Source organism: Protomyctophum bolini (assembly GCF_963924005.1).
Source record: "Protomyctophum bolini genome assembly, chromosome: 17".
In the NCBI taxonomy this organism is placed as follows: Eukaryota; Metazoa; Chordata; class Actinopteri; order Myctophiformes; family Myctophidae; genus Protomyctophum; species Protomyctophum bolini.
In genome coordinates, this window is record NC_137878.1 from 8,211,572 (window position 1) to 8,230,705 (window position 19,134).

The 19,134-nt window shown below is 42.6% G+C and overlaps 1 protein-coding gene across 3 annotated transcripts in view; it reads left to right on the forward strand.

Moving 5' to 3' along the window:
* Positions 1-659: 659 nt before the first annotated feature.
* The window catches only part of tbc1d5 (TBC1 domain family, member 5), a 46,036-nt gene continuing 27,561 nt past the window's right edge, over positions 660-19,134 (forward strand). For all 3 annotated transcript variants that reach the window (XR_013965694.1, XM_080788085.1, XM_080788086.1), the window contains exons 1-9: positions 660-770; positions 9,458-9,514; positions 10,626-10,746; positions 14,010-14,070; positions 14,238-14,346; positions 15,840-15,929; positions 16,775-16,849; positions 18,067-18,134; positions 18,547-18,649. Coding sequence is in view for 2 of the 3 variants with exons in the window: in XM_080788085.1 (XP_080644211.1) it covers positions 10,647-10,746; positions 14,010-14,070; positions 14,238-14,346; positions 15,840-15,929; positions 16,775-16,849; positions 18,067-18,134; positions 18,547-18,649 (606 nt within the window). In the remaining variant the exon portion in view is untranslated. The remainder of the gene's footprint in view (positions 771-9,457; positions 9,515-10,625; positions 10,747-14,009; positions 14,071-14,237; positions 14,347-15,839; positions 15,930-16,774; positions 16,850-18,066; positions 18,135-18,546; positions 18,650-19,134) is intronic.

Sequence of the window (19,134 nt, forward strand, 5' to 3'; positions counted from 1 at the left end):
GCACTCCTACTCCTGCACTTGAAGGGACACACTGCCTTTCAGCTCTCAGATTAACCTCATATAGCACTATATCAGTATGTCCTCAGTGCTTGCGTGCACAGTGCACGCACGTGTGCGAGTATGTTGCCCTGCCAGATGCTCCAATTTATGAAATCCAATGGCCCAATCATATTAGCATCTGAAAAATATATTAAACATTGACTGTCTTATGTTACCTTGGCTTTATTATTATCCTCATACTGATCTGAATCTTTATCTTTTTGCCAGGTCAGATATTGGCATTGTAGGTAGCTGGAAAATAAATACCTGAATAAAGGAAAGGAAATAATATATAATATAATTATAATAATAATAGCCTACTATTAAGGCTATTATTATTATTATTATTATTATTAGGCTAATAATAATTATGTCTAGACATATTGCTGCATTATTGTTAAATGAATGAATCATCAAAGCAATAAATGTCATATTTATTATTATTTGACATTATTATTATTATTATTATTATTATTATTATTATTTATAAATTAATAATAATACAGTACCTGAAGGGGGCTCTATAGTAGTATGGCGGCTGGCGGGGCAGACCGCGACCGACCGAGCACATTATCTCCCCTGTCACGTGACGTCTCAGCTGTGCTTCAGCCACATCCGCCTGGCTGCTGGGACTGGGAGAGCAGAGTGTTTACAAATCAAGTAGACTAGACAGAGAGAGAGAGCGAGACAGACAGACAGCAGAATGGGGGAGTCCTGCGTGAACGGAAAAGGTATCTACACTTTCACGAAGGTCCACACGCTATACTTTATGGATATGAATGATGTTTAACAGCCCCCCCGTGTCCGCGTCCCGACTAATGTGACGGAAGTATAGGCCCTGTGCAGTGCAGTGGGTTGGTTCAGTGCACACTACAGCTTTTGCTAACGCTAGCTTGTTGTCAGCTTCCCAGGGAAGTATATACTGTATAATCACCATGGACATGGTCCCTGCCATCTTATGAAACAAAATTCAGTAGGAAGTAAAGCATGAAGTGCTGCTTTGCTACGGCTTAAACCCTGACGGGTCTCTATGAATAACTTCTGTTTTCGCTTGGTTGCCCCCGGGGGGGGGGGACAGGACAGGTATATAAGAAGTCTACTCTGGATAGTTATTTTGCGTTGTCTGTTGTCTTTCGCTGCCTGGCTATCTATCGATAAGCCTGCGGATTGCTCCCCGTCCATTTAGCGATAAAACTAGACATTATTCGTGTACTCAACTGATACATGATTAACTTAGTGTGATGAGTGTATATACCTTTTTTTGTAATATGCCCTGACGTGAAATGTTTCAAAATGTCATTATCGAAGAACATTGTGTTCACTGTATATCTGCATGGTTTGCCAAAGGCAGTGTTCCCCCCCCCCCCCCCCCCCCCACTGTGGTGGACAGGTCCCATGATGGCTGTGTGCAGAACTGTGCACTCAAGTCTTTTCATCTAGCAATGAGGCATTTTCATGACACCGTTGTGTGTGTGTAATGAGAATGCCCAAGTCGCAATTTGCAACTTTTCTAATAATGGGATGAATCTAGCCCTACAAGCCCTACTAGCCCTACAAGCGGAACCCAATGGTACTGAAGTTTCTGACATTTTTGAGACCCAGTAGCCATGGGGTCCTATTCCACCTCCACCCTGCCACCGGGTACGCGGACATAAATAAACATAATGGTTACGTCGTTTCTGCGCCGTTTGAGGGCTTCTATTCGTTTGAGTTATTCTGAATGTGTGAACTATAAGTACCTATGAATACTGCTGCGAATTCTCCTGTGCCGCGGAAGCCGTTAAGTATTTTTAAGTACTTTGTTTGAGCGATTTGGTCGCTTTGATTCTTCTCTTCCTACCTTGTTTATTGACACCTCATTGTACCGCCTATCTGGCTAGCTAGTGGCTATAGCTATGACAGAGCAGGAACGTAGGGACGCATAAGCCAACCCCCGCAACGGGAGGCGGTACAATAAACGGTAAATAAACAAGGAAGGAAGAGAGGAATCAAAGCTTCCAAATCGGTCAAACACAGATTAACGGCTTCCGCAGCACAGGGAAATTCTCAGCGGTGTCCGGTGTAAACTAGAGTTCACATAAACGGAATAACTCAAACGAACAGAAGCCCTCAAACGGCGCAGACACGACGTATCCGACGTCATTTACGTCTGCGTTCTGACGTTTACATACGAAAACACAGTTTCGCACAGGGACCCCACGGGTAGCCCGGTTCGGCACGAATCGATTGGGCTGACCCACGGGGTTCCGAGAAGGGGCTAGGATGAATCTAGAGTTGCAATACCCTCCATTGACTCCCCCACTCATCCAAATTGCTTCTGTGATCTGCTTGTACTAAACGATGTATACTCACCAACATTGCAGCTGTAGGGAAAGCTTGAATTGTCCTCTTTCAATCTGCAAATCCACCGTAGACATGTTATGAGCTACTTTCTGTCAAGACATTCTGTGCGGGTGTGCGCACGTTTTTCCGACACACCGAAGATCCGAAGCGGGGGGGACATGCGATGCGATGCGAAAAAGCGATGGTCCGACATGCTGTGCAGGTGATTCTTTTTCTAAATGTTTGAGTTTGGAAGCACTCGTTTTTTCTTAACGGGCCGCGCTGCTGCCTCCTGCATTATGTGCAAATTCGAAACCGTTCAGTGACTTCAACGAGTGCTTCCAAACTCCAACACTTAAAAAAAGAATCACCTGCACCGAATTTCTTGCTGGAAAGTAGCTCATAACATCATGTCTACAGTGGATTTTTATGAAACAAATGCTTTGCAGATTGAAAGAGGATATTTCAAGCTTTCCCTACAGCTGCAATGTTGGTGAGTTTAACGTTGTTTAATACAAGCAGATCGCAAAAGCAATTTGGATGAGTGGGGGGAGTCAATGGAGGGTATTGCAACTCTAGATTCATCCCATTATAAAGAAATCTAGAGTTTCAAATTGCGCCTAGAGAATGAGAATGCAGACAACTTATGTTTGGACCCAAATGAAGCTCTTAATTGGGTCCTTTTGGTAACCATTTGTAGCCCAAAAAGTGGATGGATTAACAGTTAACAACACTCATCATTTGTGTACAGACAGACTCACCAAATACTGTACACACCTGTAGTAGGTGAGTGACTGGCCTATGGAGAAATACTCATGATGTGACAGTTTGTGAATTGTGACCACTATTTAATGCACTTAAATATCTAGGCCTACTGGATATGGAAAGTAACCTGTTATTGTATTTCCCCATAGTTGTTTCCTTTCACGATGACGTGCATGCAAAATCACTTTTTAGTCCAAAAGTTTGTACCAAGATCCAAGGAAATGGACCCACACTGACTGGATTATGGGCCCCTAATACTTTGTTGACTAGCATTATATGTAACCCGTTCAGACAGCAATGCAGTCAGTAGTGGAGACAGACGGGCTTCTCTCAGTATTTTTGGCAGGTTAAAGTTCTGAGCATAGAATTAACCTCCTGGGTCATGTGACTGAAGTCAGCTAGGCGGTAATTGCGTGCTGAAGTCTAGGCATGTGAGTTTGTTTAGCAGGGGTGTCTCTCTCTCTCTCTCTCTCTCTCTCTCTCTCTCTCTCTCTGTCTCACTCTGCCAATACCCACTCATCTCATAATAATTGGCACTGGCTGATTATCCCATAAACCTTTAACAATCCGAAGTGCACGTTAGTTAGAACACAATACTCAGTCACACTATTACAGTTTTTATTATAATGGTTTATGTTATGTATTTTTGTATCCCATTTATTTATTTTCAATCTTGCACCAATCTCTTATCTGGCAACCTTTGAGATTGAACACAACAACAGTCTGTCATTGCTAATGACGTTAGGTCATTTTCACGACAGTAACTACTGTTGGATTTCAGGCTGCTTTTTTGTGTGTTTTTTTCCCCCCTTTTCCAAAACTAGACAGTGTTGAGATCTGATCACTCGGGGGTACTTCAATTAGGATAGAATACTGTTTCTGTTCCCTACTAAAATGTTGATTTCCATAAATAGTTAGTATGTTATGTATAATTTGAATATTCTGGATTTATTCTTGGTATACAGTAGTTTAGCCACTGTGCTTCACTGTGTCCTACTGTATGAGGCATGGGATTCATAGCAATTAGATGCGTTTTTCTCATGGCAGTTGACCCCTCTCGGTCTGAAGTCATATGGCTGCTACTTTTTGTACCATGGCTGATCTATGACGAATGTCTGCTTCTGTCTGTTGAAATAGGTCTATTGTATGGTAAGCCTGCAGTGCTGTGCTAGTGACCAGTGTTGCCAACTCTTGTGCGAGAAATAAGCCAATTTTCCCCCGGGTACACAGGCTTTAGTTTAGACATGCTAATTGGTCCGACTGTCATTAGACCGACAACCTACCTCTGGTGTGCGTCCCAATTCTCCCAAGCCAGAACAAGCAGCTGCCAGCAAGCCCAATAATATGGCCATATAATCCTGATAAAACAATATTTGATACATTTATCATTATAAAAAATGTATGTATGTCTATAATATTGTTTTGGTCATTTATTATACTATCTCACACACATACTTTAGCCAAGGCTTAATAACTCAAAACATTTTTAAAACGAGCCCAAAAAAAACACAACCCGCAACTCGGGGATAAAAACTGCAACTGCAAATAAGCAGACTTGGCAACCCTGGTTGGTGCTGACTGTCCTGTGTTTCAGACTGAGTCCTAAAGTTGTTCCTTACACAGCTGCAGTGATTTGAGAGGGAACTTCATAGATTGCCTCCAGGACTCTCAGCTGATCCACACAGCTCTTGAATAATCTTCCATCAAAGAATCTCTCACCACGGCCCGGATGAAGTGGACATGCATAGCGTTGTAAACTTAAAGGGACACTTCACCCTTTTTGCAAAAAAATATATGTTAATGACGTTTAGGAGCTTTAGAACACTTTCCTGGGGGTCTTTATGTGTGTAATATGTGGTTTTAGATATTTTAGATTGTAGCAGTGAGCCTGTTGTCTCTGATGTCATGGACACTGGGCTCACTTCCTTCCTGGACTACATGTTGTCTCAGTAAGACAGCTCTCCCCCCTATCCACAAGGAGGAGCAGTGCACCAAAGAATTATGGGAATTGTAGTCCAGGAAGGTAGTGAGACCAGTGTCCATGACATCAGAGACAACAGGCTCACTGCTACAATCTAAAATATCTAAAACCACATATTACACACATAAATACCCCCAGGAAAGTGATCTAAAGCTTCTAAACGTCATTAACATATATCTTTTTGCAAAAAGGGTGAAGTGTCCCTTTAAGCAAAGTATTAAATCCACTGATCTGTTGCCATTTGTGGCCCCTGTGTCGACGGCTGACTTTCCTTTCCCTTTGGAGTCCCAAAAATGAAACATTAAGTAGGGATCTGAGCGTGTTTTTCGCACAACAAGACCCGATGCTTTGTTGTATGTACACTGTAACGTAACTTAAATCAACAAGTATCCACTACTAGACTACAATCAACATTTTATCTATTCAGTTTAAAGGTAGAGTAAGTGATTTCACTCAAAAAACCTTAGGTTTCGTTTTTGGCTGTCGTCCAATCAGGATAGAGAGTCAAAAACGAAACCTAAGATTTTTTGACCCCCAGGGGTTAACTGGGGACAGGGGGGAACTCCTTATATGGTCAGCACACTCTATAGTAGAGAGGATTATCACAACAAAACAAAAAAATAAGTGATATTTGAATTAAGTGAAATCACTTACTCTACCTTTAAGCTCTTATCAACACGCAGGACTGCATGCTATAAATATTTTGAGCCCACTTGGGCCTTGCTTACATGCATTAGCATATACTTTGTATTTAAGCAGATACGTTTACGTTAAAGGAAGTGACATGTCCTGTTGCATATCGAGGTGTCTCTTTGGGAAGAAGAGATCCAATTGCAGGTGCTTTGGGCTGTCTGGTGTAAATTGACTATACTGTACATTGCATGTACTGTACTGTATGTATGCCTGCCTTCAAGTATTATATTGGTCCTTCTTAATAAGCCATAACATAATACTGTAGCTATAGCTATTACTGTAGCTAGAAATGCTAGACCTAGGCTATTTCTGCCCTGGAGTTGTGCATGTTGATAGGTAAAATCTCAGCAACATAACTTGTACCTTGCCTGTACACATACAGTATGGATGAGAGCTCGATGCGACGTCATTTGTAATGTCCATTGATTTATTTATGCATTTCATTATGTATTGATTTGATTATTTCATGAAAGATTCATGCCGTGAATTATTGAGGTGTCTCCAGGTAATAATATGACATACATTATGCAGTAGTTAATTTGCGCTGATTATTATGTTGCAAAGTTTTGTTGAGTTGTTGCAGCATTGTAGGAGGCGCCGTTCCCAGACAGAACTAATGAATGCAGCGGAAAGGCTGAGGGAAGATTTGCTTCAGGCGAGAGAGTGCTAATAGTCCGGCAGACGGGGGTGTCGAGTGGGACATTTTGGTATATAGTTTTTTTTTGTTGATTGATTTAAAATATTGTCCATATACATGAATCCACTTGCTGACCGGCTGTCGGTATTGAGCACATTTTCTATGGTCCGGCCCTGGTCTTATATACATACAGCACAGACTGCATAATTTCCCTTGCACACCATGTTGTGCAAGGTCCCTGGGGACATTCCTCTTTATAACTGGTAGTGAGTGATTTGGGAGGGGTGTAACCCTCCTTAAGCCGGTCAGAATGACCTTTTCCTATTGTGTTGAATGGAACTCAGTGTTTTGCTTTTGCAGTCTGCTGGAACTCAAAGATAAAAAAAAAATGCACAGCGATGAGTGCTCCTAGTGTGAGATGATGATCTAAAAAATTGCATTGTGGTCTTAACTTAATTTAAGAATTGGAGCACAGTGCACATGCTTTTCCACCTACCTTGAACATAATCAAAGAATGCATGAACGATGCAAGTTGGAAATGCATGCATGCCCCACCCAGTTGTTACAGTATGTCTGTGTCCCTTTTTATGCCCATATATGGGCATATATGCCAATCTAGGGCTGATCAGGTGTGATTTATTGGCTAATTTGGGCCCTGTCCAGAGTACTCCAGATCCCGGTCGGAGGCTTCTGTGGCGGTTCTGGACCTACTCTAGGCCGGGCACTGCAGTGCACTCCCTGTGGTGGTGTGGAACGTGTGTGTCGTCGAATTCTAAGTCGGCGGGGGCGAATAGTTCTTGTGTTACGTGGATTAATACAGACGTACCGTACAGATGTACGTCGGAGACATGGTGCGTTTTATAGATTGTCCGTTACCAGCTCAATCAAGTTGTGAGACCTTACACTTTTTTTTTAAATGAATTAATAAACTAGAAGCGTGTCCAAATGTTTTTAAGTTAAAGGTTTTATGACTTTCATTTTCATTTATTTTTGTTTTTCTTTTAGGTTTTATGACCTCAATTACCGGTACACCCAAAAAACCTGAACTTTGAACATTCAGTGGATTTTCTGTGGTCTGACGTTTTCTTTGGGGTTTGGAAGCCTTTTGAGCTACAATGAAAACAGGCAACACAGTGAAAACAGTGACATCTGCTGGCAAATCCCATTGACATATATGGGATTTGCAGGCTCTTGCGTCACAAACTGCCGGCAAATCAGAGCACCTGTTTGAGCCAGAAAATCACAGAAAATCTACTGAATGTTAAAAGTTCATGTTTTTTGGGTGCACTTGAGATTAGAAAACCTAAAAAAAACAATTCCAAAACCTTTTTTTTTAATGTCACAAATCCCTTTAAGTTATTGATCTTGCAGAAGTTGTCAAATTAATTTTAAACAGGTGTGACCAAACTTCAGCATGCACAGCTGTAGCTTCACAAGTTCACAGGAAACAAGCAACAAGAAAGCAAAGCCATCATTGAAGCATTATTGAGCCTATCTACTTGCAGGCCCCCAACCGCCATTCATTCATATATACAGTAATTAAAGATTACGCATAGTTATTTAAGGGGATAATGTTTTTAAAGTAGCCTCGCTATACAAAAGCCCAAAGACTTATAAAGGAAACGCATATACGTCTTGGAGAAGAACTTTATATGTTCCCTATGAAAACGGGGCCCATACATTATGCATATAAAATTATTTCCGTTTTCGTGGCTGCGTGTTTGTGTGCGTGCATGGCTGATTTATCGAGCGGTGCTACGTTAGTACGGCTAATAGGTTTAAAAGATGCCTTTGTTGTGTTATTTTCATAATTAATAAACTTGGGGGTGGAGGAGGAGGAGGAGGAGGGGTGCATAATGCTGAGTGGAAGCGTGCTGCGCTGTTCTGCGAGGCCTTGTGTATTAGTCTAACTGCATTCAGAAAGAACCACATGGAATGAGCCCAAGCCTGGATAAAGAATGGGGATGGGGAGACAAACACTGTATTGGTTAACCTAGATTGCGACAACGCATGCCGAGTGTTTGCTGGGGGGAAAAGTGTATTAGCTTTGTCAATCACAATGAGCGATTTTTTCCAAGGCAGGCATTAGAGAAGTTGGCCAACGGTTTTACCTATAGTGGCAAGACGGTGTTCTTTTGTGTTTCCTCCCGGCTGCCTGACTTGTGGCGTTATTATCAGCATTGTGTGTGTGTGTGTGTGTGTGTGTGTATTGTCATTTTAGCAGTGTGTGACTATTTGAATAGTGTGTGACCTGTTACCTAACAGCTGTACTGTATTGGTACTCCAATCATTTTGCTTGTGCATAAGATTAAAATGATTCTGATGAAACGTGTAGCTTGACCTCTGATAAGCTGATAATGGGGGGCTTTCGAGTCATATATATATATATATAAGAGGCCTGCTTAAATGGGGTCATAATGTTTTGTCTGCATTAACCCTCATTTTAAACTTTAGCTGTTGACAAATAGCAGATCTACAAGGTCATATATAGCTACGAGCTTGTATATCTGCTATTTTTGAAAGATCTTGAAAATGTGTGCAAATCTTTGAATATATTATATATTCTCTCGCAGTGAACGCTTTTTGAGGGTCGGCGGGCAAATATGTCCTTCTGGGTGGTCCGTGACATGAAATAGTTTGAGAGCCACTGATATAGAAACGTATAGGTTTGTCTGAAAACTCGTGATTTTTGAAGACATTTGTAGAATCGGACAGTTCTCAGGTCTAAACGGGTTAATATAATAATCAATCGTGCCATTATTTTAGGTTTAGTAATACTACCGTACAGTGTACTCGCACCATGCTATATTTAGAACGTTAGTTTGTAAGTTAGCTAATCTATTTTGCACTTCCTACTTTTGTCTTCTGTGTTTGTTATTGTTCTCATTCGTAATGGCTGTAATCCCACAGCATCAATACACAGACCACATTTACACTGCACAAGGAGGAACACAACGTTCTCATTTGTGTTCATGTTCCTCATTCAGATTTTTTGTTTTGTTTTGTTTTCTCCTCTACAGACTAAACCCCATCTTCTTCCACGAGTTTTGGCTGAGAAGAAACATTAGGCTGTGACGGTAAGTGCTAAGAAGGAAAAGCACTATATGTACGTATAATCAGCGTTCCTACTTCGTTCTTACACAAGTATGGAAAAGTATGGAATTGGATGTTAGTCATTTCCAGGTCTGGGAAAGTATGCAAGAACAAAGTGTAGAAAAACTATTATGTTTACAGACTATTGACTAATAATTGACTAATAATTAATAACTTAACCAAAAGTCCACACATCCCCCCACCAGATCATTTGAAAGAAAATATATATGAATTGCATATATATATATACATAGCATCACAAATAACATTATGACGAATACTTGTCTATGTATTAGTTACGCACTGTAGTTTTTTATAAGGAAACCATAATTGTTAGGCTGCATTCATCGTCATGTCCATGGATGGACACGGTTAAAATAATTAGACAAGACGGCGCAAACGTTTAAATATGTTCCATTGTTTTCCTTATGATGACTTGCCCAAAAATAGGAAGGCTAGGTTGAAGCACCTGGAGGTGCTATACCTGAGAATTCTTGTCAAGTGTTTCTAGTTTGTTTACACGGATTAAAGTTCCCTGTCGCCACGACTGATTCCAGTCATTTGGTTTCCATAGAATTCCATCGTGTCTTCTGTGAAAGCACGATGCGCACCGAAAATAGTCATTAACCCACTTTGACCTGAGATCAGATTCTAAAAATGTCTTCTACATCCTGACAGTTTTCTGAAAAAGCCATGTTTCTGTGTCAGTCGCTCTTCGATTTTTCAAAAATAGCAGACCTACAAGCTCGTAGCGCGCCACTCGGTGGCGCGCTATGAGCTTGTAGATCTGCTATTTTTCAATAGCTAAATCATAACATAACATAAATAATAAACACCGAAAGGGGTTCCCGCCCCAAACTGGGTTAATCATTTTAAGATGAAAGCGTATTTGAAGTGATCAAACCTAGGAATAGAATACAAGTTTAGAAGCATCTTCCAGAAACACGAAATGGTCTCAGAAATGTTTCATGATGTTTTTCCCCCAGCTGGTCGGCCTAAGACGACGACTACGACATTACATTTTCAGTCTTCTATTTTTTTTGCTTTATTCCATGTTTCCATGTTTTCTTTCCCTCCTCGTGTGTGTGGCGCCAGGTTTGGCCCGGGGTCGCGGTCATGCAGCACCCAAACTTCGAGACCCGCCACCCGCTCCTGTCGGACGAGCAGCAAGACGTGGGCTTCGACCCGCTCCACAACTTGAACAAGAATCGCAGCCGTACGTTCATTCTCCCTACACACCAACTGCAGAATCCCCCCTACACACACCTGCAGAATCCCCCTACACACAACTGCAGAATCCCCCTACACACAACTGCAGAATCCCCCCTACACACAACTGCAGAATCCCCCCTACACACACCTGCAGAATCCCCCTACACACACCTGCAGAATCCCCCTACACACAACTGCAGAATCCCCCCTACACACAACTGCAGAATCCCCCTACACACCAACTGCAGAATCCCCCCTACACACACCTGCAGAATCCCCCCTACACACAACTGCAGAATCCCCCCTACACACACCTGCAGAATCCCCCTACACACCAACTGCAGAATCCCCCCTACACACACCTGCAGAATCCCCCTACACACAACTGCAGAATCCCCCCTACACACAACTGCAGAATCCCCCCTACACACAACTGCAGAATCCCCCCTACACACACCTGCAGAATCCCCCTACACACCAACTGCAGAATCCCCCTACACACACCTGCAGAATCCCCCTACACACCAACTGCAGAATCCCCCTACACACACCTGCAGAATCCCCCTACACACAACTGCAGAATCCCCCTACACAGACCTGCAGAATCCCCCCTACACACACCTGCAGAATCCCCCTACACACACCTGCAGAATCCCCCTACACACAACTGCAGAATCCCCCCTACACAGACCTGCAGAATCCCCCCTACACACACCTGCAGAATCCCCCTACACACAACCGCAGAATCACTTTATTAGTTTATTGGACAATATAGATGTACAGGAATTAGAAACGGTCCTTAATGTATCAGCGTAATCAGGGTACCTGCACAAATATGGAAAAGTATGTAATTGTATTTCAGCCATTTCCAGGTCTGTATAAGTATTGGAAAAAAAGAGCATAGAAAAAGTATTATGCTTCCAGACTGTATAATAACTATATATAATTAACTTGAACCGACCAAATCCACACATCCCCCACCAAATCAGTTGCGGCAATATCTATTGAATTCAGTATTACATGGCATCACAAATAGCATTATTATGATGAATACATGTACTGTACTTGTCTGCACATTTATTTGTTGCGCAGTGTCTCTTTGTGTTGCCCTAAATTAACTAACTTTTAGTTTGAAACGGTACAGCAGTACAGTAAGAAATGCCAAAAAGATAACACAAAAGTCCCGGAGGGGTCTTCTCACTGACAGTCTATAAACTGCAACTCAAAATGGTAAAGGAAATCATGCAATGCAGCACACAGAATGTGTAAAACATCAAAAGGAATAACATGCGAGGCTACCTGCAAACGCATCGAGCTAATACTGGGTGTCTGTTTTTTTCATCCAGACAACTTGACGGATAATGCCGCACCAGGAACGGAAGAACCATTTTGTATTTGCCCATTCGATTATATCTCTGTTCTAAGTCAATAATGCATTGTGATCTGCTATGGAAACAGAACTGTCCTTTGAAATGCAATCTCTCTCTTCCCTATTTAGAAACACTTCTCTGAGTCAGTACTAGTAGTAATAACGGTGTACAGACAAACAAACAGACGGCCAATTGCCATTGACAGCCTTTGTAAAGAGGCGCCATATTGGATGGCCGTAATATGTAATTCTGTCTAATGTCATTAAAATTCAAAGTCAATTGTCACTTGACTATTACTATGACAAAAAATAATTCGTCCACTACCTTTTTTTTCACAGACGACAAACTAAACTACGACGACTAAAAACTAAGACTAAATATACTGACATTTTCATCAACAAATAAAAACTAGACTAAAATGTTAGGAAGGGACTAGTGGACAAGAGATCCAGTATACGTAAAAGACACATTTACACTTGGTTGCATGCTGAAAATAGCACATCTACAAGCTCACAACGCGTCGCAGCGCGACTAGACTAAAACAAACAAATTCAAAGTCACTAAAATGTGACTAAAACGAAATAAGCTATTCAAGAGACTATGACTAAAAACTAAAATCTAAATTTCCTGTCAAAATAAACGCTGCCCAAGTGCCCGGTGCAAAATAACACTATACTTTGTGCACTTTATTGTCCACAATTTGTGGCTATCATCAAGTGGAGTGACAATTATAATTGTATATACCGTACCGCCGTGGTGAAAGTACCTTGGACGACTGTATTACAGTCATACTGTACCACACCCGGACCGAACAGCATACATTGTTCAGAGCAGATACTACAAATTTAAGAGACTCAAAAAACTCTCTGTGTTGACCTGCCACCACCAGTCAGTGTAACCCGGCACTGTACGAATGTCATGCAAGTGTCGAGAGAGTTGTTCAAAGTCTTAACATTGGCTGACGTACGTATATTGCTTTCTCTAACCACTATAGTTAGATAGTTCTCGATTCAAGAGGCTTGTCAATCATTTGGAACAAAGTACAAAGCAACGGGATATTGGTTGTGGCGTGTTTCGCAGGAGCAACATTATATATATATAGTTACTAGTGTTGTGATGACGGGGTCCACTTGAATTGTTATTGTGGCACTGAATGGCGTTGGCACTGACGCCTCTTTTAGTTAGTGTAATAATGACTGGCAGAAAAGAGGGGAGTGTCAACGAGAACAGGGAGAACAGGCTAGGTAGTATGTATACGAGAGTGAGACGGAAGAGAGAGAGAGCGTAAAATCGAGAAGACTATGAAGCGCAAATCTTGAATGCATCTGGTGATGAGGGCTGCAGGCGTGTGTGTGTGTGTGTGTGTGCGTGTGTGTGTGTGTGTTGTTGAGCTGATGAATATTCATGCCGAGTGTCCCAGCGGACCGATCCACTCCTGTAGCTAATGTTGACAGACGGCTCTTGGAGTAGAGTGTATGCTCACCTGCAGGCCAAATTAGACTTACACACACACACACACGCTCTACAGCAACAGACATGGAGCTTCCACGTTCTGCTGTGACTTTCTCTCTCTCTCTCTCTCTCTCTCTCTCTCTCTCTGTGCCCTCCACACTACAGTACAAGTCGGGAATGAGAGACGCCTAAAAAATACCAATAGATTAATCGTATAGATTATCCAATGATGGGAACAACGACCAATAAAAGTATTCAATGTCACAATCTAACATTCCAATTGTCACAATCCATCCCTCCAGACTTTGATCTGGTACTAGTATTGCCAGTCACAGGCAGGCCATGAGATAACTTCTATGCCAGGTTATGGACCAGTCACCGTATACCATTGCAGGCATTCATAATACTTGTTCATTAATAACGTATTACTTGTGTGTTTTTACAGGAGGAGGCTCTCTTGACAGCACCACTTACTCCCAGTCGGAGTCCACTTTCCTGTCCTATAGGTAAGGGCTTCATTCTAATTGACTGGATGACATGAGAGGCAGAAGTCATTCAAATCAGACTGGGATCGCTTTCTTCTCTTCTCTCTGCCCCCCCCCCCCCCCTGCCCCTCCGCACTTATCTCCTGCTATATTCTCACGTTTCTTCACCCCTCTTTTGTCTCTGGCAGGAAAGAATGGGACGACTTGTTCCTCCACAGTAATTACCTGGCCCACATCCGGCAGGCAGGCATCAACGGTCGATTAAGGAGCAGCCGCTTCCGCAGCGTGTGCTGGAAGGTACAGTAACTTGTCAAACAGAGATCTGACGTCTTCTTTTTATCAGGTTTGATTAGAAGGGCTTTGGGTTTCTCTCCTTCTCATAATGGTAGATTGACGAGCGCGCGCACACACACACACACACACACACACACACACACACACACACACACACACACACACACACACACACACACACTTCTGTTGTCCACCACTGTGACCACCTGTAGTTTGGAAAGTGATGTAACAGTCATGAAACCGTTTCGTGCTTTCGTGTCATAACCGTATAAGCAATAGTGCAATAGGCCCCCAGATATCCCAGCATTTTGTTCACCGGGTTGCAGTGTAAACATAATGTTTGGTCAACGTTCTGATGTTTTCATTGCACAGCCACGATCGCATGTTAATCTTCCACTGCCGGTCTGTGGGTGTTTTTTGGGTTAGTGTTGTTTTTGGAAGATGTGATTGGCTGCATAGAGACACAACTTAATGTACCGTAAATCCTCTTAATAGTGACCCGGGCTTGTATTTGTTTCAACTGTAGCGGCTTTTATTGGAAGGAGGCATCTTATACGAAGGAGTTTAGGAATTAGAATCCCAGAGATTCGTGGATAGTTAGGAGAGAGGGAGACCTTGAATGTTGCGCTGTCCTGTCCACTGCCGATACCCACCTTCACTCAATGTGGCCCTACAGGTTAATATCGCAATACTGATATATTATTGATTTCATCTGTTTACAATTCCAATTGTATTTAAGTTCATAAGATTAACATAAACGAAACTGAACGCATTTGAAATGTAATAAAAAAATTACTTTTCAGAATTCCAATTAAGAAAAAATACCTTTTTAGCATTGCTCCGGGTAGTATAGCCCTCCTCCTTCACCAGCAGCGATGTTTAAAAAAAATCCAGATCCGTTGAGCCTCTATTGTAACCCCGGTTTTCAAAGCGCCGTATCTCCAAAGGTTCGAGAGCTGTCCATGGTGAGCCGGCGCGCACCCGACGATCACATTTGTACTGCTAGCTAAAGGCTGTGTTGTGTGGTGTCGTTCCACTATCCGGAAGCCCCCATCTTCCTGTCTAACCCGGAAACAAATCAATCTCCGTAGCATTGGAGGAGTGAACCAGAGAAGCAGTCAACGTTTTTGAACACTAGATGGCAGTAAAGAAGTTATTATTATTATTTTTTAAGCATTTTTGCAGGCTTCCAATTAAAGGGAAAAAAATAGCAAAAGAAGAATTAAGGATTGCAATTCAAAATAGCAGCAATAGCAGGTCTACAAGCTCAAAACGTGTTGAGCTTGTAGACTCACTAGACTGGCTAGTTTGTTGCGAGCATAGAAGTAGGGCATTAATTATGAAAAAAAGGGGTTTCGGGGCCTCTGGAGTGATTGTGGAACTTTTGTGGCCCTCTCCATCATCAAAATTGCCCACCCCTGAAGGACCCCTAAAAAAAGTGTCTGTGTGGTAGTATCCAGTGCTGTGTTTTTTTTTGTGTGTTTTTCTAACTCTAGCTCTACTTGGAAGTTCTCCCAGAGGACAAGAGTCAGTGGATCAATAAGACCAAGGAGCTGCGCTCTCATTACGAGAAGATTAAAGAGACCGTGAGTGAGCCTGTTGTTGTTGTTGTTGCTGCAGCACATTTTACTAAAAGCTAACCCTCTCGCGTTCTGCTACACTAATACAATCCCAGTGTTTGTTAGCCCATGTAGACCTGAGATCAGATTCTAAAAATGTCTTCTACATCCTGACAGTTTTCTGAAAAAGCCATGTTTCTATGTCAGTGGTTCTTTGATTTTTCAAAAATAGCAGACCTCGTAGCTCGTAGCGCGCCACTCGGTGGCGCGCTACGAGCTTGTAGACCTGCTATTCTTTTAATAGCTAAAGCATAGCATAATGCTAACACCAAATCGGGTTCCCTTTTTGGTGGTATGTAATTGGCCGCCGTCGCCACCTGAAAATACTTTTGTTCCAGGGACCAGATAAGCAAAGATATATGAGTTAAAAAAAAAACGTTTGCTGTGAACGAATATATATTCACAGATTTGCACTCTTTTTTCTATTTTTCTATCTTGTAAATCTGCTACATTTCAACAAGTTAAAGTGGTTAAAAGCTATACGGTGACACAGGTGTGTCTCCTCAGGTCTAAATGGGTTAATTTTTTCTCTCAAGAGATAAAAGGACCAAATGCTCCCTCAGGGTCCATTTGGTTACACTCTTCCGGGTTAAATTCACACGATGATGATAATGGTTGTACTGGGTAAAGTAAACCTGCGGTATAAGGCTAGTTTATATGTATAGCACATCATTTCAACAACACGGCAGTTCAAAGTGTGCTTTGCATAAAACATTAAGCGTTGAGACATCAAGACGTGACCCGCGGTAGAGAGAGAGAGAGAGTGACGGCTGCATTATGGTTTAGTGATTTGTTTTTAATTTTTTCCGCAGCACATCACGAACCCTCGCAAGGCTGCAGGTCAGCAGGACCTGGTTGTCAACAACCCACTCTCCCAAGATGAAGGGGTGAGTGAGTGAGTGTGTGTGTGTGCATTTGAGAGCGACGCCACCACTGTTTCAGCTGCGTTAAGCTCTCGCCGTCTCCTGCTGGTTTCAAATGTTTACATTGGCTATTTCCTCCAACCTCCAACCTTGCCTTTAACCGATATAAAATACACCAAGCCCCCGGTTAGCTCAACCGTCTGGGCACCTAGTAGGCTAGCCAAGCCAAGCCGGACGGCGTGCCGCGGGTTCGACTCCCGAGCTCCGGCGGCCTTTGCCGCGTGTCACTCCCCACCTGTGTGTGTGTGTGTGTGTGTGTGTGTGTGTGTGTGTGTGTGTGTGTGTGTGTCACTGAGAAGTTTCAAAAGGATCATCTCAGATGTACACTTGGAAAAAGAGACTTTGTCTCAATTTGTTTTTACTGGTTTTAAATATAGGTTAAATGAAACGGAACGAATAACTCGCCGAGGTAAATAACGGATACAAAGGAGGACTGAAAACCTGAAACAAAGTAATAGTCATAATCACAGAACGGTAAAACAAAGGGAAATGGGTAATAATAGAACTGCGGTAAAACAAAGAAAATAGGATTAGCGTGCAAGAATGCAAGACTGTTTCAAAGAAGTTGGGGGCGGGGGGCTGCTCTCAGTCTGACAGGCGTTGGCACTCGGCAGTGAGTTCCACAGAGAGAGACTTTTCCACCCCAGGTTCAGTGCTTTGGTCCTGGGGAATTCTATCAAGGGCAAGTCAAGAATGCCCGAGCGAATTAGGTTGAGAAAAGAAAAAGGTCAAGGTCAAAATGAACGACTGATATCGCTCGTAGATCGGGAACGAAGAGGTGTAGAAAAATAGGGCTGGGACTTTTTAGAAAACTCACTGATTGATTCACTCGTATAACAAAATCTGTTTTTAATTGACCCAAAAAAAAAGCTTAAGGTCAAATATCGATATCCGATTAAAATGCGATTAATTTCGATTGATTAAATACAGTGCTTCAAATTAATTAGATTAACTTTTTTTTTAATCAAGCCCTAGTAGAAAACTAGATGTTGGTCAGGGTTTGTTTAATTTCATGGCGCGTTTTGTTTTCATGGTATCTGTGTGTACAGTATGCTCGTGAAAACAGTCCGCACGTTTCTGCCCTGGTTTAGGGGTCCAGATAAGAGGTGTCCCCTCCAGTCTGGTTCTTGTCATGCCTCCGTGACCATAACCCCTCTTCTGTCTGTCTCCTTTTCATCCAGAGTCTTTGGAACAAGTTCTTCCAGGACAAAGAGCTAAGGAGCATGATCAAACAGGATGTGATGCGAACGTGAGTAATCAACATCGTCCATTGTTTTAACCCATTTTTGGGGGCGCGGACCCCTTCTGGTGTTGGCATCATGTCACGCTTTAGCTATTGAAAAATAGCAGATCTACAAGCTCGTAGCGCGCCACCGAGTGGCGCGCTACGAGCTTGTAGGTCTGCTATTTTTTTTAAATCGAAGAGCGACTGACATAGAAACATGGCTTTTTCAGAAAACTGTCAGGACGTAGAAGACATGTTAGAATCTGATCTCAGGTCAGAATGGAAAACTGTCAGGATGTAGAAGACATGTTAGAATCTGATCTCAGGTCAGCGTGGGTTAAGACCCCAACCCCCCGGCCTACTATTGATGAATGCAAATGTTATTCCCCTTATCCATCCTCTCATAATGCGCGTGCGTGCGTGCGTGTGCGTACAGGTTCCCAGAGATGCGTTACTTCCAGGAGGAGGACGTGAGGACCAAGTTGACAGACATCCTGTTCTGCTACGCCAGAGAGAATGAACAGCTGTTGTATAAACAGGTATCATCATCACCGTCATCATAATCACCACCATCAGCCACCATAGCGGCTTCAGGCAAACCCTTCCCCGTCCGTCCGTCCGTATTGCCTTCTCAGTAGCCTGGAACTCACCTATGCTTTTTTATGGCATATAGGCAGCTCCCGGCAGGATTCGCCGGGAGAATATATGCGCAGCTGCGCGACATGAGACTAATTACTTAGAGCGACAGAGATAGAGAGGAGCGTGTGCGTGTGTATGTCAATTTTACAAAGGTGCAGACAATCAGAAATCAGCAGAGAGTGAGCAATGTTTGCGCTACTACTCTATGCCGAATTGAAGTGGACTCAGACCCAGACTTTTTTTTTCTCCCTGGAAATAAAAACGTCTGGGTTTCCGAGGCTACCTTCTCAGTGTCTCCCCCCTCTCGGTCATTCTCGCATCATCAATCCGATTCGATTCAATTCAAAGGAGCTTTATTGGCACGAGAAAACGTACGTTTACGTTG